The 19,026-nt window shown below is 42.2% G+C and overlaps 4 protein-coding genes across 4 annotated transcripts; 2 read left to right on the forward strand and 2 right to left on the reverse strand.

The window, feature by feature from the left end:
- Positions 1 to 3,921: 3,921 nt before the first annotated feature.
- Positions 3,922 to 4,833, forward strand: LOC123180568 (NAD(P)H-quinone oxidoreductase subunit S, chloroplastic). The gene has a single exon (XM_044592642.1). It carries the CDS (start codon positions 3,998 to 4,000, stop codon positions 4,712 to 4,714), a length of 717 nt encoding a protein of 238 aa, XP_044448577.1. The 5' UTR covers positions 3,922 to 3,997; the 3' UTR covers positions 4,715 to 4,833.
- Positions 4,834 to 8,756: 3,923 nt separating this feature from the next.
- Positions 8,757 to 12,177, reverse strand: LOC123180569 (DNA-directed RNA polymerase III subunit RPC4). The gene is made up of 11 exons (XM_044592643.1): positions 12,098 to 12,177; positions 11,858 to 11,943; positions 11,713 to 11,774; positions 11,538 to 11,607; positions 11,403 to 11,445; positions 10,579 to 10,656; positions 10,179 to 10,213; positions 10,030 to 10,093; positions 9,856 to 9,944; positions 9,277 to 9,531; positions 8,757 to 9,193 (listed from the first exon to the last, which is right to left on the reverse strand). The coding sequence occupies exons 2-11, from the start codon at positions 11,918 to 11,920 to the stop codon at positions 9,038 to 9,040; spliced, it is 915 nt and encodes a 304-aa protein (XP_044448578.1). The 5' UTR covers positions 11,921 to 11,943; positions 12,098 to 12,177; the 3' UTR covers positions 8,757 to 9,037.
- A 59-nt stretch (positions 12,178 to 12,236) lies between these two features.
- Positions 12,237 to 16,295, forward strand: LOC123180570 (nifU-like protein 4, mitochondrial). The gene is made up of 6 exons (XM_044592644.1): positions 12,237 to 12,544; positions 12,895 to 13,056; positions 14,174 to 14,349; positions 15,208 to 15,311; positions 15,403 to 15,514; positions 15,881 to 16,295. The coding sequence occupies exons 1-6, from the start codon at positions 12,358 to 12,360 to the stop codon at positions 15,944 to 15,946; spliced, it is 807 nt and encodes a 268-aa protein (XP_044448579.1). The 5' UTR covers positions 12,237 to 12,357; the 3' UTR covers positions 15,947 to 16,295.
- Positions 16,296 to 16,455: 160 nt separating this feature from the next.
- On the reverse strand, positions 16,456 to 18,493 carry LOC123180571 (GATA transcription factor 17). Its single transcript, XM_044592645.1, has 3 exons — positions 18,277 to 18,493; positions 18,068 to 18,172; positions 16,456 to 17,283 (listed from the first exon to the last, which is right to left on the reverse strand). Exons 1-3 carry the CDS (start codon positions 18,295 to 18,297, stop codon positions 16,969 to 16,971), a joined length of 441 nt encoding a protein of 146 aa, XP_044448580.1. The 5' UTR covers positions 18,298 to 18,493; the 3' UTR covers positions 16,456 to 16,968.
- Between the last annotated feature and the right edge of the window lie 533 nt (positions 18,494 to 19,026).

Below are 19,026 nucleotides of genomic sequence, written 5' to 3' on the forward strand. Positions count from 1 at the left end.
ATTCATTAGATTTATGACCATGACAATGTGCATGTTTATGAATTCTAATAGTTTGTGAAATGATGCTACTAATGACACCAACATTTCCTTTGGCACGCATAAGATCATGGAGCTCAAATAGACATTCATCAGACTTAGGATCACTAGGTTCCATATTTTGAAAAGCAATGGACTTTTGAAGAATCTCATCTAGATTTTTCAAGGAATAATTCGGAAAGCGTTCCTCAAGTTATTTCCATATAGCATAAGCACATTCAAAGGTAAGCAAGCATACAAGCAAATTTCTAGGCAAACCTCAAATGATAAGATCAATAGTTCTAAGATTGTGAACCATGTCAAGATACTCATCAGGGGTAGGATGCAAAGGATCAATAGGAGGCACATAAGGGCTAGTAATATACTTGTTCAAATCATATTCATTGAAAATCTCAAACATCTCATTCTTCCAAGAACTATAGAACTCTCCGTCAAGCATAGGCACTCTACATCTAATACTCCCAATCGTACACTCATCCATCTTCCTCCAATGGCTATTAAACCAAAGCAATGGAGACCAATGCTCCGATAACCATGAGAGGATCGAGAAGAGGGGTCTAGAGGGGGGGGGGTGATGAGACCCTTAACAAGCCAAAGTAGCAGTTTTTAAATTCTTCAAGTTAAGGTTGAGTTTCAGCAAAAGTTTAAGCATTCACAATAAATTTCAAGCAAGCATGACAAGAGTATATGCAGTGGAAAGAGTAAAGCATGCAAATTGCAAGAAAGTAAAGGAGTGGGTTTGGAGTTTGCAAACGCAATGAAGACACGGAGATTTTTGGCGTGGTTCCGATAGGTGGTGCTATCGTACATCCACGTTGATGGAGACTTCAACCCACGAAGGGTAACGGCTGGGCGAGTCCACGGAGGGCTCCACCCATGAAGGGTCCACGAAGAAGCAACCTTGTCTATCCCACCATGGTCATCGCCCATGAAGGACTTGCTTCACTCGGGTAGATCTTCACGAAGTAGGCGATCTCCTTACCCTTACAAACTTCTTGGTTCAACTCCACATCTTGACGGAGGCTCCCAAGCGACACCTAACCAATCTAGGAGACACCACTCTCCGAAAGGTAATAGATGGTGTGTTGATGATGAACTCCTCGCTCTTGTGCTTCAAATGGTAGTCTCCCCAACACTCAACTCTCTCTCTCACACACAGATTTGGCTATGGTGAAAAGATGATTTGAGTGGAAAGCAACTTGGGGAAGGCTAGAAATCAAGATTCTTGTGGTAGGATTGGAATATCTTGATATCAACACAGGAGAAGGTGATTCTCTCTCAGAAAATGTATGGTGGAAGTGTAGGCACGTTCTGATGGCTCTCTCACATATGGCGAAGGGGGTGGAGGGGTATATATAGCCTCCACACAAAATTCAACCGTTACACACATTTGACCCATATCGGTGAGACTGAATGATTAAACTCGGTGGCACCGATTAGTTCAAAATGTGAACATTATGAATCTTGGTGGGACTGACTGGAACAACCCGATGAGACCAATGTGCTAGGGCTTAGGGCAAACATTAACTCGGTGGCATCGATTGCATCAACTCGGTGAGACTGAAGTGAAGCAATAAGGCAACAGAGAGAATGTCAAGCCAACTCAGTGAGACCGATTGCATAACTCGGTAAGACCAAAATAAATGCAACAAGTCACAGAGCGTTGGCAAGGTCATCTCGGTGAGACCGAGACCCGTATCGATGAAACCGAGTGGCTAGGGTTTCTGGTAGTGGCTATGTCATATGAATTCGGTGGCGCCGGATAGAAAGAACCGGTGGAGCCGAGTTGGAGTTTAGGGTTTTGACATATTTGGATGGAGAAAGTGGTTGAGGATTTTTGGAGCAATATCACTAAGCATTCAAGCAAGCCATTATGCAACATCTCATCCCCTTTTAATAGTATTGGCTTTCCTAGGGACTCAATGTGATCTTGGATCCTTAAAATAAAGATGAAGAGTCTTGAGCTTTTGCCAATCTTTGTCCTTAGCACCTTGAAGGGGTTCCACATCCTCTTGTCCTTTCCACGCCATTGTTGACTTGTCTAAAATACACTAGATAAAACTATTAGTCCAATAAGAGATATGTTGACATTAATTACCAAAATCACCCAGGGAGCACTTGTGCTTTTAGTTGGATGACATTCATCATGTATCAGTCACAACCTAGAGCGACACACAATTGCTCCAATTCATCAATTTAATGTAGGCATGTATTCCGTATATAGTCATACGTGATTATAATAAGAACCTGCATGGCATCTTTTGTCCCACCCTCTCGTGGCAGCGGGGTCCATAAGGAAATTTAAGAGATATTAAGGCCTCCTATTAATAGAGAACCGGAACAAAGCATTAACACATAGGAATACATGAACTCCTCAAATTACAGCCATCCCCGAGAGTATCCCAATTATTGTCACCTTGGGGTCTACGGATCAGAACAATAATAAGTGCATATAACTAGCAGATAGGATCAAGAACTCAAATATCACTACTGCAAGATGGTCCAAACGCGACACTACAATTAGAGACTCTTCGACGAAACTGTGTGTGATGCATTAATCGCAAACGGTGATGTAATAAAACCTCAAAAAAGATTAAAAAAAGTTTTCCAAACACGATTCAAATTATAGTTGCGTGTACGATGCGTGGCTTACAGTTCACTCGAATGAATTGTTTGCGATGAGCTTAACAACAGAAACGGGTAGCCAGATGAAGGTGTATGTCATATACGGCATACAGTTCACCCAGATGAACTGTTTGTGATTAGGCAACACAACTGAAACGGTTGGGCAGATCAAGGCATGTGCGACAGACGGCATACAACTCACTCGGATGAACTATTTGCCATGAGCCGAGATAACAGAAACGGTTCAACTTAACCAGATGTGTGTGATACACGGCAAACAGGTCCGTAATCAGAGATGTGTGCCAAGACCGATAATAACATAGACGATTCTGCTAATAAGCCGTGTGTGTTGTGGGGAAACGTTTGCTGGTATACAATTGTCAGCGATTGATGAATTCATCACCAACGGGTTTCCTAGTATGGTCCGTGTGCGATGTCATTGCATACAGAACAACAATACATGTACTTATAACTTATAAGGACTTGATTTCATAACCAAACTAAACATCCAATTACATAGGTGGCTAGTACACACATGGCGTTTGCACACACCAAAGTATGTTCGTAAATGCCTAGAAAACTCAAATAACATATAAAAAGGCAAAATGAACCCTGAATAATTTCATATTTTTAGGACGACACTTCTATCGTTGCATGTTGCCTCTGTAAAATAAATCAAGGCGGGAAGAGACAACATATGTCGTTTCACACACATAAGTAACAAGTTCCCTCTCGGAACCATGAAGCTTCTTAAGAGAAATTCCGATTTATACCCAAATTTATCCCAAATTGGACAATTTTTTCACCACAGCATGTTGTGCCATGTCATAACATAATGTCAAGTTTCATGATTTTCAGGCGAGTTTTGGATTTACAGTAATTTTAAAATCAGGTTTCTGAATGTTTACTATCAAGTGGACATCGCCTTGGATAGACTTTTTCTTTGTGGGTCTCAAATGTCAGAATTTAAATCTGTCACTATCATGCAGCTTTTCTTATTAAGAATTACGGCCCATTTAATATGCTAGCTGAAAATAAATTTATGGGTACTGACGGCCGCTAAGAATTTGCGGATTCTATGATGAACAACGATCTCAATACAGGCAAACAAACAATATCCATATGTTAGTTTTGGGCCTGCTTTTCTCTACCAAACTCAACTGGGTCAGTCACGCGAGTGTTTCTTCACCCGTTTCTCGTCCACACCCACGCCTTTCACAGAAGTACCAACTCATCAGCAGTGCCACGTGTCAAGAAGCGCACGGGCCGCCTCATCACCTCTTCTGCTCCCCCTGCCCCCACTTCCACACATTGCTCCAATCTTCTTCTCCCTCCAATGGCGCCCGCGCCCACCACTCCCTCCTTCCTCCGGCCCCCGCCGCTGCACCCCCACCGCATCCGCCTCCCCGCCCCTCCTCCCTCCGCGTCCTTCCGCCTATCCGAAATCCTCGGCGGCCGCGGCCTCTGCAATGGTGAGGTCGGCATCCGCAAGGAGCTCTCGTCGCCCACCCCGCCCTCACCTCCTCCATCCACGCCCTCGGGAGACTCCTCACCAGGAAGCGCTAAGTCGGACCCTCCGGCGGTGTACCCGGACGCGTTCGAGAAGGAGATGATGGGCCTCACGGGCGGCTTCCCCGGGGGCGAGGTCGGGCTCAAGGACTTCGTCGCCAAGAACCCGCCTCCTCCCCCCAAGAGAACCCAGACGGACGGGAAAGCATCCTCCGCCGTGGTTCCGGCGGGGAGGCCGAGGCCGCCGGAGTTGCCGCTGTTCCTCCCCGGCATGGTGGTGCTCGTCAAGAACCCCAACAACGCGTACCACATGTACTGTGGCATCGTGCAGCGCGTCACCGATGGAAAGGTCGGGGTGCTGTTCGAGGGCGGGAACTGGGATAGGCTCATCACCTTCGGCGTAGACGAGCTCGAAGGCCGGGAGAAGGGCCCGCCCATGGTGAACCCCAAGTCGGTCGTGCTCGAGGCGCTCGTCGAGGCCATGGACGAGGACGAGGTGGCCGAGAAGAAGGAAGAGGAAGGCACGGCCGCCATAAAGGCTTGACTTGCCATGCTTCTTGTTCATGTTCCTGTATGGATATGTGTATGTATGTATGTGTAGTTGGAGTGTTAGTCTGAATTTGGAACAAATATGGAGATAATGAAATTTAGCTTTCTTGTTAATTGCCACATGGTTGATCACATTTGGTCTGAAATTCTGCTTAGATGATTTTTGGCTTGTGAGCAGCCCGTAGATACTACTCTCTCCGATTCTTGAACTAAAACCACCACACTTATTTTGGAATTTTGGATCAGAGAGAGTACCTCGTTTTCGGTTTCGGTTTATTAGACATGCACACATTCAGAATAACAATTTGACAAACATAGTTTATATGTCATAAAAATTATATCATTAGAAACTTTAAATGATATATTTTCTATTAGTATATTTTTTAGTTGATTTTTGGGATATGTTACTTGTGTCATATTGGTTAAATTGTCAATTTAGGGATATGCGCAAGCCAAATAAACCGGAAAATATGTAATAGTATATCATTATCTCAGAGTTCAATTTCTTTGTTGAAAAGAAAAGAGTTCAATTTGCCGTACGGATAAACTACTCGCCATACTAGGATTAGTGGCCTGGTGGTTATAGTTGAGCAGTACGTTTGGTCATACTAGAAGGATTGAGCGTGCTTTGCTGCGTTGTTGGTGTTGTTGGGTTTCTTAAAAAAATAATCATTGTTTCAAAATGTAAGATGTATTGCTTTTTTCTTTAAATCAAACCTTTTAAGTTTGATCAAATTTGTAGAGAAATATATCAAAATCCATAATAGCAAATCGGTATTTTCTAATTCATCATGAAATGAATTTCCATATATTTTTGTTGTAATATTGTGGTTGTCGATATTTTTGCTCTAAACTTGGTCAAAGCTAAAGAAATTTGACTTTCTACATAGCTAATACCTCTTATATCTTGGAACTGATGAAATATTTAGTTTGGCAGGTGGGGGAAATGATAGAGCGTGTTTTACTTTTACTTATATAATGCGGCTATTTGATGGGCCTTTCGTGATGTGATTTTGTGTTATCCGCTAACCGGCCTATATTTATGTGGGCAAATTTCTATATCGGTGGTCGCATGTACTACTATATTGGTGCTACGATATCACATGGTGGCATTTTTTTCCAGGTGGTGGGAGGATGCGCGGGATTGATATGTTTTTATAGGCCGGTTGTTGCTGATTGATTTTAAAAATCGTTTGCCCGGTCAAAATCGTAAACCGAATCCAAAATAGAATACCTCAATTGAATGAAAGAGCTTCAAAATTAGGAACATAGTGAATTAAAAGAATCGAATGGTTGACCCAATTCTAAATTGAACACCTCAATTAATTGCGAGGTCTAGAAAATTAGGAAGCATAGTGTGAGAGAGCTTTGAGAAATTGTTGAACCAGTCAAAATCGGATGACCAAATTCTAATTGGAGACCTTAATTGAATGTGAGCTCTTTAAAACTAGGGAGCTTAGTGTTAGAGTATTGGTTCACTTTGTCTCTTATTTTTTCATGGGTTTGATTTGAAGTTGGCTGCCTAGTTGATAAGTGGTTATTGGAATTGTGTAAATCGAAAAGTTGCTACAAATCAAAACCCGTTGGATGCTCACAGTTACTCCCTCCATTTCTAAATATAAGTCTTTTTAGAGATTTTAACAAGGGACTACAGTCTAAAATATGTCTGTATACATCCGTATGTAGTTTGTATTGAAATCTCTAAAAAGACTTATATTTAAAAACGGAGGCAGTACAAATGAGCGAAAATATCATTTGAAGACAGTTAGTTAGACAGGTAGTCACCATGTTCTGGCCTTTTTCCGTGAACTTTCCAAGTTCAGAATATATGCATGGACTACTTTAACATTTGCGTAAATGTTTAGACTGGCAGTAGCTACTACCATGTCATTTAGCATGGCTGATCAGTGGAAGTTCAATGTTTCATCTCTCTTGACTAAAGCTGGTACAAAATTCAGGGAATTGGTACCAACTCATGCCTCTGTTTACGGCAAAGCTACAGTTTGTGTAGGTTACCCTTTCGTGTAGTTTGATGAAGCATGCTGATTTTAGTGCAATCTAGTTATGACTCCCTTTTTTTGAAATAGGGGACTAGCGCATGCTTTCGGATTTCATCTTTGTGCAATTATACAAACCACACGAGGAACAAAAGAAAATATGTTTTGAGCACATGCACAAACGAAATTGTACCATACTGTATTTCTGAGCAACACAGATTAAAAGGAAGTGAGGATCTAACGGGTCAGACAAATATATCGTACCGAATTCGGATGGAATCTGTCATACGCATGACATTGCTCACCATAAAATCTTTGACAGACATGGTCATCATATCTTGGCTGTCTCAGAACAACAAACAAGAAGGGTCCTTAATCCCATCTTTTGCTACTCCACCCGTAACAAAATGTGACGTTTTTCTGCCTATGCAAAACAAAAAAATGTCTTACATTTTGTTACAGAGGGAATACTTGTTTTATTGTTTAACTCATCTCGATTAAATGACAAAACGTTCAGATCCATGTTTCGGAATTGAAGCTTTATTATAGTTTCTTTCATTCCTTTGTCCACCTTATTTACAATGCAAGCAATCAAGATATGTACACATACATGAGCAATCACCACTCCTGATCATGTTCATAGCATCTAGCTAACATATCAAAAAATATGGGGAGCTACCACTTTTAGATAGCGACACCAAAAACCATTTAATATTCACTTCAGTCTTGAATTGAACGCTTCGCTCCAGTGTTTACGTATTTTACTGTGTTTGTTTACTCATTTCAATCCGTACGTAGTCCATATTGAAATAACCAAAACATCTTATAATAGTGAACAAAGGGAGTAGCATATAGTACAGTCAAATAACTTCAGTGCTTGCTGCTTCCTCTATGGTCCAGCAAAATTCAAAAGATGCTGGTGGTTCTGCAATTGTTGAGGTAGATAGCATAGCTTATCACCAAACAATGGATGAACCCCCCATGTTCATCTGCATATACTTTGGTTAGCAGGACAGGAGCTCTAGCAAACACTGATGTGGATTGTTAGGGTTTGTTCAATCCAAGACTACTACAATTAACACAGTTTTGCTAGGGGTATGTTCCAAGTGTCGTGCAACTCATTATGGATGGATACCCTCATTTACCTCCTGCTTAGCACTACTATAGTTAGCACACTTCAGTTTCATTTTGTCACAATAGCAATTTAAAGATTTTTTTTTGTGGATGCTACAGATATGTTTTGGCTATTCTATCATGATCTGGTATCTGCTACATACAGTAAAATGCATTTTTTTTCTACAATACAGTAAAATACATTTCCAAAGGAACTGTTCACTTGATTTGATGCTCAGTGATATCAATAGCTACAGATATCGCTTGATTTTTCTTAAATTGTTGTGCTCATTGAAATTTTATTCTATTTTTCTGCAGATGCTATTCAAAATTCTTTGCCAGTAACTAGGCAGTTTGCTTTGGTCAAGAGAGAGAGAACATGGTCTGGACTATCCTTCTTTTGCTTCTGAATGAAACTGATTCTGCTTTCTAGTGAGTGGTACTATAAAAAACTGATGTTTCACAGAATGTGTGATCCTTCTGTACTTGATTCTGACTGATTATCTTCTCTTATTCATGTTTGTTCAGTTCAAATGATGACACTGTAAAACATAACTCCTATATTGCTGCATGATGAAAGATGGGTGGCATTAATAGGTGCATGCTGGGAGGGGTTAACCAAACAAAAATTCAGGGAGGGATTGAGGAGAATTTAGAGGTGTAATCCTTACAGGGAATGGGTGAGGAAGTGGGGATCACCAGACAAACCGAAAAAAGCCTAACGTGGTGAGGAATTGCTGCTGTGATCACATTATAATTGGCTGCGTCTTTGGTGACTTGAATGGAGATGCACATCTGTTAGCAAAGTAAGGGCGTAATCTAGGATTGTAGCATCATGTTTTTTCATGACACATTCAATTACACTTATTCTACCACGCATGGCAAGACAAAAAAAAGGAGTAGATTTGCATATATAAGCACCTTCACTTTACCGAGAAAACTTGATCAAGCGGCCTGAACAAGGCACAAAAATCACTCCACGAGCTTATCTTTACTACCAAAATTGCGACTTTATGCCATTCCCCTCACTTCAGCACTGATCTATTTGTCACTGACTGATCAATTCAACTATTGTTCAATGCATTTCCTCGAAAACCAAAGACTATCATATTGGGAAAAGCTGATACCCCCCTCCTAGAATGAAGTCCAGGAAGGGCAAGTATACTCACAGGTTGTTCTCCTGAACAATATTCCATGCAAACATGGACTTATTCTTCCATCTTGTCAGTAGAGCCCAGCAGATAGCTAACATCCGGGGTAATAACCGCGCGCTTACTGACCTCTCCCAGGGTGCAGCAATGATTTTCTCTGGTGTTAACCGCCACAGCCTCCTGGACAAACATGCAATTTGAACCGGGAGATACCTGGGAAGTTTGTAATTGTTAGCGTTGCACGGAAAACATATACACAAACACAAAATGCAGCAGTTTACAGTTTTCATACTCACATCAAACAGTGCATCTCCTATCTTCATCTTCACTTTACCGCTTTTATAAACGAGTATCTTCCCCATGAGACCTCCTGGCAGATCTTTGATCTTAGAGCCAGGGAGTGTCTGCCCACGTGCCACTTTAGAGCTTGTGGCAGGTTCAACATTCTCCTCAGAGCCAGTATTTGGTTCTTCAACAGATTCCATTTGCTTTGGTAAAGGAAGAGACGCAGGTAACTGGAAGAAGAGTAACTGTGGTGTGTCGGACCAATCCTGTCACCACAACAGTCAATATAAAAAGCAGCTATAGTCGTCTGTTTGTGGTTGCTGAATTGTATTGTACTGTGCTTATTTAGTCTTCTGTACAAATTTAGTCATAGAAGTACAAAAACGTGGGTGAAATAACACTAAAATAGACAAAATCTGGTGGGGCAAACGGGATTATCACAATCCACTGCAATACCAAACACAGCCTTAAAAGGTTCAAGCAGTTAGACGCCAGGTTGCATACTAATAATATGTAAATTCAAAATTCTGATTTTGCTCTAAAGCATAGGACAAGAAATGACATGCTGTAACAATTTGATAATAAATTACCATTAATCCAAGTTCTTCTGCTGCAGTTAATTCGCCATCCTGAGCTCTGCTGGCCGAATTCTCTCCAAACTCCTCTTCATCAAGAATCTCTACATGACGTACGTAGGAGAGAAATAATGCAGGGTTAAAGAAAAATAATCTTACAACATAAGACTAGAAGGACCAATAGAATACCAGGATCTCCAGAGTAGGGCCTCCTAAGTGGGAGAGTTATAGGATAGTCGCTATGGGTATAATCCTGTAAAAAGATGGAAATTAATCAAATGAATAATGCATGCACAGGAAGACATTCATATTGGTTCGCACTTGGTAACTACACTCACCCATGGATCCACATATTCTTTTGGTGCTTTTGGCGCTGTAACATCATACAGAGCATGCATGAAAAGAAAGGGTGTTAAAGCTCCAAATACAGCAATATGTACAATTAAAACAGTGTTGCATGATCTCTGTTCCATTCTGAAAGTGAAACAAAATTGCAATGCCAGTCTAACAACTACAAGAGTGCAAGGTCTTCATCCAAATACAATAATATGTACAGCAAATAAGTGTTCCATGTTCTCTGTTTTGTTCAAAAGGAGAAACAAAATTGCAAAGCCAGCCAACAAACTACCAAAAAGCACTAGTTATTTTCTTTTTCCAATTTTCATGAACAGATATTACCATTTAGTGGAACGTTTAACTAAACATAGAACAATCTAGATAAATATGTCGCAATAATACCTGCCGAATACTTCCGCGTAGGAAAAGATCTTGCGTACGAAGAGTTCCCTTGCCCAAATGCAACCTGTGTATTGATTTCTGTTGTGCCAGCAGATTGATATATCATTAGTAATATATCCAAATTTACAGAGAAAATGCCAGCAATATTAGAAACAGTGGCTGAATTCATCAACAAGACCAAACTAGTTTGATGGTTGAATAATCTAACATATTCACAAAGAAAGGGCTAAGCTAAGAGAGATTCTTTAACATCTACTCTATAATAAGATACACTTTACTGCGTGCAGTAATATTACACTATGCAAGAGAACAAGATTCTAATTTGGTGCAACCTCTGCATATTGCATTCCTGAAGATGAGCACATGAAGCCTTGTAAGTTACAGTTGCCTCGCAAGTTATTCGCAATATGTTTTCACCCTCAGAGGCCAACAAAACTACAGTACGAAACACTTGTGCTTGGCCAGCTCTGAAACAATCCACAGTTTTCTTTCCAGGACCAGTGTATTGGTAGAACAACATTGTGTATATTAGGGACGAAACACACATAAACTAGTAACAAGAAATTGTTCAAAGAAGTCCATGACTTAAAAGGGAAGTTGATCGGTCAATTTTGTCGAGTGATGAGGAATTAGATGCGACTTCCTCAATTAACAGCCCCCAAGATTCTTACAGACATATAGTCAAGTATGAAAATTTAGAACTTAAGAGGTGCTTCTTTCGCAACAAGAGTTGACTGATGAGCCAATGCAAATGGGAGAAAATAGGCGCTGAGCATGCTCAAAGAGTAGGATCATGGAACACAATATCAATTAACCACATTTACCTTTTTTCTCAACCTTAGGTCTTCTTCCAAAGGGATCAGTGCTCTACAGTTGTAACAAAATATAAAACACACCAACCAGCCATTAAACAAAAAGCTTGCAGATACAACAAACGGCCAACAGACTAGTATAGGCACCTGTGATGTCTTCAGTTTCATCAACAATTCCTTATCAATGATTTCATCCTTGCTCTCCTCAACAGGCTCCCTGTAGACAGTTTAATCAACTAAATCCCATGATACCGTGCCTGCGCATCTAGAAAACCTTAAATAACTGGAATTGTGAAAGAAAATCTAGACAGAAGAAACATACGCTTTTGGGACAACCTTTGCAGGTTTCTTTGGAGGCTTTTTGGGTGCGAATTTAAGTCCTCCCTTAAAATGCAAGAAGCCAAAACCGTAACCATCAAATTGAAACAATGGAATATACATTAGGAACAACAAAAGCGAACACTAACCTTGCGAGGACGGGGCGCAAGGGAGCCATCTATTTCCTTCTTCACGTTACTCTTGTCGTCCATAAGATAGCAACAAATGCAAAAACCTGCAAAAGTGAAAGATGGCTGATGGGCCTATCACTATTAGCCGGCGACGGTGAGTCAGACAAGAGCGGAGCAGGGCGGCGGCGGGTTTCCTGGACTGGCGGCGGCGGGCGGCGGGCCGTTGAGAGGGGCGGGGGGGGGGGGAGGAGGAGGTACCTGGTTCAGACGATTTGCCGCCGCCGCCATGCCTCGACTGCCGCCGCCGCACACGAGAACCGCTCGAGTTTTCAGTCTTCCTCGCGAAAACGTCGACTATTTCTTTCGAGCGGAAGGCCCAACCATTGGGCCGACCAGGGTCCAGCTCATATACGAGCCGAGAATCTTAGAACCGGCCCAAAAGGAAGTCACGAATTTGTGAGCCGACCTAGAAGAAGAGGAAGAGGAAGAGAAGAGCGCAACGCAAGCAGAGGCAAAGAATGGCGATGGCGAGGAGGAGGGCCCTCGCGCTCGTGTCCCAGCTCCTCCAGAGGCGGGTTCTCCCCGCGCCGCGCTTCCTCTCGTCGGCGGCCGGCGGCGCTCTAGACCGCCTCAATTCGCCGCCCTTCGCGCGCCCGGCCGCGCCCAGGAATCCCGCACCCCCTTCCCCATGGGATCGGCTCGGAGGTTAGATTTCGCCGCTCCTTCTCCTTGTGTCGAATTTGGCTCTGCGAGGTCGGATTCATGGATTGGACGCGTGGAGATGTGAATTCTATGGTCGGCTAGCGAATTAGTTTTGCGCGTGGTAGGTCGGTTTCATCGTCTGAGCGACGACGCGTTCGTTTGTAGGTCAGCAATGTTCTGTGATACTTGCATTGCACACTCAACTTTATTGTACATTTTCTTTTGAAATGGGCTCCATTTAGTCGATCTTTTTCTTGCATTAGACGACCTGATTGTTCGCGGATATGTTGGTGTCAGTGCCTTAGCTCATGTGCTCATGTTTGTTTGCTTGCAAATTTGGTGTCATGGGACAGGGCAGAAGAGGACCATGTTCATCCAGACGCAGTCGACCCCCAACCCGCAGTCGCTCATGTTCCATCCTGGAAAGCCAGTTATGGAAGTTGGGAGCTCTGATTTCCCTAATGCTCGGACTGCCATGACATCTCCTTTGGCGAAGGCGCTGTTTGCGATAGAAGGTACATCATTCCTGCCGCCCTAGTCATCTACTGTGTTTGTTTTATATTTCAGCATTTCAGTTTAGGTATTTACCAGTCCTCGTGTTAATCAGTTAGTTACCGTCTTCACAACAAGCAATCTGTAGCTGTGTATTGAATTTGGGTTTAGTCCTTACATGCCCCTGCAAAGTTGAAAAACCTACCCCCCCCCCCCCCTTGGTATTACAAGCAGACACTCTGTGTGTATGACATGCGAGCCTAGGTGTATATGAGGTTTACTTGTAAGGGCATATGAGGTTGCGCCCTGAATTTGAGTTAGAAGAACTGATCTTGTTAGTCTTCCATGTTTGGTGGACAGTATTCTTGAATGAACCAATGTTAATAATTTTTTCTGTCCAATTACTTTTTAGTTTTCCTTTCATTTTGTCTTGTTGATCTTCTGTTTTTAAACTAAAAGCCTTTTAGCTATTAAAGGGAACTGTCATGAGACGTAATTGGAAAAGGTGGCTTACAAACTACAGAGCGCCATTCACTGAATTCTTACCAAATAAATTAGCAACCAAGTAAACACTGTGGTTTGTTGGATATCCAAGCAACCATTTAGGCACAAAAGAACAGTAAGGGGACTTGAATACAATAAATTGGTGAAACATAAGTTGAGGGAGGCCTATTTAACGTGGGCAAAGGGCATGATAACTTCATGCAGGCATTGAGCTGGGTTAAATTTGAAGAATAGTATGAAAAAAAGGCACACGGTTGAATGGTTCATGGGGCAGAAGGAAGTCACTCCAAAAGCAAGAATCCTGATGTTATATTGAAATCTGTTAGGCAAGACATATTTGGAGCTGATGGTTCTTTATTTTTCAAAATGCGTCACCATGATGCGGACATGCAACTTTGTCATTGTTTAATAAGGGATTTGACTTCTTACAAAATAGCACATCCATGCAAATGCTTCAGGCTTAGTTTGGCATTCTCGTTATTCTTTGGAACCATAACAACAAATAAATGCTAGGATCAGTAAATGTGTAACAGTAAGATTTCACAGCAGACAGCACAACATCTGAAATTGGCGCCAAAATTTCTCAGTGAAATGTTCCATTTGGTCATGATGTTGACTGGACGCATTTCTATGCAGGAGTTACAAGAGTATTCTTTGGATCTGATTTTGTAACTGTGACAAAATCTGATGAGACTTCATGGGATTATCTTAAGCCTGAGGTCTTTGCTGCGATAATGGATTTCTACTCATCTGGACAGCCACTTTTCCTGGACTCAAATACTGCAGCTGCTATGGACACAGCAATTCACGAGGTATTTATGCACATTCTTTCTATTTCTTGGTTTGTTTCTATAGCTTTGTTCTTCTGCAGCAGCTCATTTCTTGTGCCATACAATATTTCTAAACTACAATTATAAGAAAAGAATACTATTGGGCAGAATTTTTTGGCTTTTTATTCGCAGATTGCTTTTTGCAGACGTGGTCATCTAGGGTGTAAGTATAAACATTGTTTGTTTTATGCAAGATGTAAGCATACAGTAACGATATAAAACATAAGTCCATGAGAGAGAAGGATACTAAGAGTTCATTAGGAAAGTACAGAATTATGAAAGAGTCTAGTTGTCTTATGAAAGATCTAGTAAGTCCAATCGTATTAGGAGAGGTTGGAGACCTGAGCAACGCATCCATGCCGTTTGGTTATCTTCAGCACGTCAGGTATCACGTTGTGATTCAAGGTTCACACCACCAGCACAATACCGCTGAATAATGCTAATGAACTTATAATTTCACAGATCTATACTGCGACCTGAATCCAGAATGTGCATACTGTTAACTCTTGTGTGTGACAGGAAGGTAGATAGCAGTAGCACTGACACAATATCTTTTGTTCCCTGTGGGGAAGCAAAATAACATTTGTCATCATGAATAATTGAAAAGAGACGGCAGGCCTGGCGCAGTGGTGAAGTCCTCCCCACTTGTGCCAAGAGGTTTTCGGACCAGCCTCTCTGCATTGCACTTTGCAGGGGTAAGACTAGGTTACTATAATCCCTCCCCAGACCCCACCTTGTGTGAGAGCTTCTATGCACTGGGTCTGTCCTTTTTTATCATGAATAATTGAAAACATGTGCTTGGGATTCTAAATCTGCCATGCAACGTTGTCTATGTTGAAGGATGATTCAGAAATAGTTGCTATGATAAAAGAACTATTGGAGACCCGCATTCGTCCGGCTGTTCAAGATGATGGCGGTGACATTGAATACCGAGGATTTGAGCCGTTAGTACCTCCCCTCGCATGATGTTCATGTATGATGCTGATTTTCAACAATTTTGGCTACATTGTCTCACTGTGATACTTATCCTTTCAGAGAAACAGGGATAGTGAAGCTAAAAATGCAAGGTGCCTGCAGTGGCTGCCCTAGTTCATCAGTCACGTTGAAATCTGGCATAGAGAACATGCTCATGCACTATGTGCCCGAGGTAATAGTCAGTGCTTTGCTTCCCACTTCTTGGAACAGCTCATAGTGTGTGTGTGTGTGTGTGTGTGTGTGTGTGTGTGTTAAGTGAAAAGGGCTGCCCATTTGATAGCTAGATTGCCGGTTATCTGGTACTTCCTCTGTTCATTTTTATAAGACATTTTAGACATTCAGACACTGTTCAACACAGTACAAAGCAACCTGTCTGAAACGTCTTATAAAAACAAACGGAGGGAGTACTATTCAAGAATCTGTTGCCATTGCTATTGTTTCTTATGCCCAGCTTGCTTAAAAGAGTAACTTGTTGATCTTCGATTGATATATCACCATTGGCAGGCTTCACAAACTTCAATGTTTCATTCTTTGGCAGGTGAAAGGAGTGGAGCAGGAGTTTGATGGCGATGAGGAAGCTGAACTGGCTGGCCAGATGGAATGAGTTTTTACAGTTAAATGGCAACCCTGTGACATGTTGTTCAGGGAAACCATGCTACGCATGAAAAGTCCCGGAGAATTTGAACCACTCCCAAAACCATAGGTTACCACTATATTTTGTGAGATAAACCAGGAATAGCCTGAAGTTTTTGTGATGATTAGATGGTTGTAATTTTGATCAAATGTGTGCAAGAAGCAGACTATCATACATGGTAGAGAGGCAGCAGTAGCCTGAACCAACGTCAACTGCAGTAGGGCTGAATAAAGTGATAGTTGGATTGATCTTTCCTTTTGTCCAACTCTGTATATGCTGAGCTTGTCTCTAACTAATAACAAAGGTTATCACTTTGGCATGACAGGTGTAATTTCATGGTGGTTATTTCTGCTTTGTATGTACTGTATGTTTTGCATTTGCATATGCATGAATGGTTATGGCTGCAAATAAAATCTGGATTCATCAGCATCAATCAGCATAAGAAACGCAAATTTCTGTCTTGATTTGCACTGATTGAATTGAAACGAATGAATCATTTTTATTGATTTGATCTTTATTACACATGAAGGAGGGCAATGCTTGCTTTTGATCACCCATCCTTCTGAATTAACAATGGAAACAAAACACTTACATGGAAATAAACAGAAAATAGGGAACACATTGAATCAGGAGTAAAATAAAAACAAACTCTGGACTAATCACAGTTGAGCCTACCAACAAACATACAGCCACTGACCAGCTTTTTCCCTCTCCGGAGCAAACATTTGCCCCAGAGCACCTTCCCTTTCGGTCTCGAATGCGACACACTGACACGATCCAAGATCTACGGCGCAGGTGGATCCAAATACAAAATCCAGCCCCCCCATCACATCAACATCATCAGCCTGAAAGAGACATAATTTCCCTGCTGCTCCATCCTGATAATCCATCTAAGAAATCTGTATGACTGGTTTGGAATCACTTGGTGGTCTGTTTAGGCTGCCTTGTATATCATGTATGTATGTACACGGCGCACCAATTGTGGGGGGTCGTCAGCCATGTAGTAGTGGGGGTGTAGATGAGGAGGACAAGGCCATGAGCAAGAATGCAGCCTCCTCCACCCCCATTGAGACCGTCCTTTTCTTCTTCACCACTTGGAGGTTACTGCTTTTGTTGTTGCTACTGCTGCTGCTGTCTTTTACTGCACTTGTTGCCTCTCCGTGATCTTCTCGTTGTTGTTGCTGCTGCTGCTGCTGTTGTTGGTGTTGTTGTTGTTGGTTTAGCTGCTGGTTCTGCGGCTTGTTGTCGAGACCTAGCTCCTGCCTCCTCTTCTTCCTGTATCGGATACCGCACGCGTTGCAAAGCGTCTACAATCGAAGTGAAAAATGTTCAATACACAAATTAAAAGAAGATGTTCAATACACATTCAGTTCTATTTTTGTTATCAGACTAGGACCACTAACACCATTGTTACTTTTCAGATCAGAGAAACATATCACTTTTGCCAACAACAAAAAAGAAGAGATTACTGGTTGATGGGTGCACGGCTCAGTGCCAGAATGAAGTGAAAAACTATCATGGTGATAAGGATATCCCTTAAAGAATTGGCCCAACCAATAGAAAACAACCAGAGAAAAGCTGGCCCCTTTTTAAATATCCCATCTCACACATGCCACTTGGGAATATTAGGGGGGATTGGAGGTTAGCACTGTTGCGAGGAACAGCTCACCTAACCTCCAAATGGAATCAAAACTGAGTACACACACTGATTCTCTTTCTTTTTTTTTTTCCTTTGCCGTGGGACTTTATCCAAAGCTCCAAGCTGCCCTGATTAGAACAATCATCACCATATCTTTTTTTAGATAAAAATCGCCGCCATATCTTATGATCTTCCTCTCCCACGCAAATACCCGGATTAAAATCGCCATCCTATCTTATGATCTTACTCTGCCAAAACAGAGGCTCTAATGATTCTAGCACGATCGCTCTAGGAACAGCTTGAACGATATAATCAAGAATCGATCGCACGATCGTACGAACCGCAAGAACTGTGTTGATCAGGCCATGGTTGACACCACCGATCACCTCCCCCACAGGCCACAAGCACAAACAAGAAAGAAAGGAAAAGGAGGGGAGAAGTGGGGAACTCACCCTCGGCCCCGTCGGCCCGCTGCGCCACATGGGGGTGGTGGTGGTGCGGCATTCGACGCAGCACATCCTCCCTCCCTCCGCCGCCGCCGGAGCGACCCCGATCACCTGAGGGGGACGAGGCAGAGGCCAGGAACACATCAGCAGCCACAGAGCATAAGAAGATCTTTCTTTTTTTTTCAATTAGAAGACGGCCGGGCAGAGAGATGAACCTTGTGGTGAGACGAATCCATCGGCGGCGCTGGAACGGTGGTCTGCTCGGCGGTGATCTTGGTGGGAGATGAGGGTGTCGTGCTGGGTTTGCTCTGCTCTCTTGAAGAAGCGTATGTGGGAGGGGAGGGAGTAGTTGGGGAGGGAGGGGAGGAGAAGAGATAGCAGCCAAGGCTAGGCTGCAAGTTTTGTTTTTGATCTCTGGCTAGGCTGCAAGTTGGTAGGGTACTTGTACAAGTTCCCTCCTTATCTTCTAGCCCCTGTATTAATAAGTTCTTAGTCTCCTTATCCGTTGCTAGCAAAAAGGGCGAAAACAGAGCGAGAAGTACCCCCGTTTCGGGTAAATATGAAGCGAACGGTCTCGTTATGAATTACGCCAGAGAAAAATGGATCCTCCACATTTTTTGTTGAGCATGAAAACATGTGATTGTACGCCGAATAAGTTCAATACATGCCCATTTAAAGTTGCTATAGTTACTTTCATATTGATATTTGTTGCTAACATTGTAGGAACAGAGTGGAAAGGTCCATCAGATTTAGAGTGGAGAACACACATTGTATAGTAGCTCGCTGCCCATGTTGCTATAATTGCTTTCATATTGAAATTTGTTGATGACATCGTAGTAACAACATAGTTGAAAGTTCCATCAAATTTCTGGTAAAGATCATAAACATCCAATCCTAGCATGGAAATTTTGTTACATAATATTGGAGCGGAAATGAATGCTTGGCCTTTTTTGGTAGGAGTGGCG

The sequence above is a fragment of the Triticum aestivum genome, chromosome 1D (genome assembly GCF_018294505.1).
Source record: "Triticum aestivum cultivar Chinese Spring chromosome 1D, IWGSC CS RefSeq v2.1, whole genome shotgun sequence".
NCBI classification, from domain to species: domain Eukaryota; kingdom Viridiplantae; phylum Streptophyta; class Magnoliopsida; order Poales; family Poaceae; genus Triticum; species Triticum aestivum.

Coding starts and splice junctions, on each gene's coding strand:
- LOC123180570 (XM_044592644.1), top strand. CDS start 12,358: ATGGCGATGGCGAGGAGGAGGGCCCTCGCGCTCGTGTCCCAGCTCCTC. Junction 14,350..15,207: donor TGGACACAGCAATTCACGAG/GTATTTATGCAC, acceptor TCTATGTTGAAG/GATGATTCAGAAATAGTTGC. Junction 15,312..15,402: donor GAATACCGAGGATTTGAGCC/GTTAGTACCTCC, acceptor TTATCCTTTCAG/AGAAACAGGGATAGTGAAGC.
- LOC123180568 (XM_044592642.1), top strand. CDS start 3,998: ATGGCGCCCGCGCCCACCACTCCCTCCTTCCTCCGGCCCCCGCCGCTG.
- LOC123180571 (XM_044592645.1), bottom strand. CDS start 18,297: ATGGATTCGTCTCACCACAAG. Junction 18,173..18,276: donor TGGATTCGTCTCACCACAAG/GTTCATCTCTCT, acceptor CGTCCCCCTCAG/GTGATCGGGGTCGCTCCGGC. Junction 17,284..18,067: donor GCGGGCCGACGGGGCCGAGG/GTGAGTTCCCCA, acceptor CTTCGATTGTAG/ACGCTTTGCAACGCGTGCGG.
- LOC123180569 (XM_044592643.1), bottom strand. CDS start 11,920: ATGGACGACAAGAGTAACGTGAAGAAGGAAATAGATGGCTCCCTTGCG. Junction 11,775..11,857: donor TTGCGCCCCGTCCTCGCAAG/GTTAGTGTTCGC, acceptor TTGCATTTTAAG/GGAGGACTTAAATTCGCACC. Junction 10,214..10,578: donor TACGCGGAAGTATTCGGCAG/GTATTATTGCGA, acceptor ATGATGTTACAG/CGCCAAAAGCACCAAAAGAA.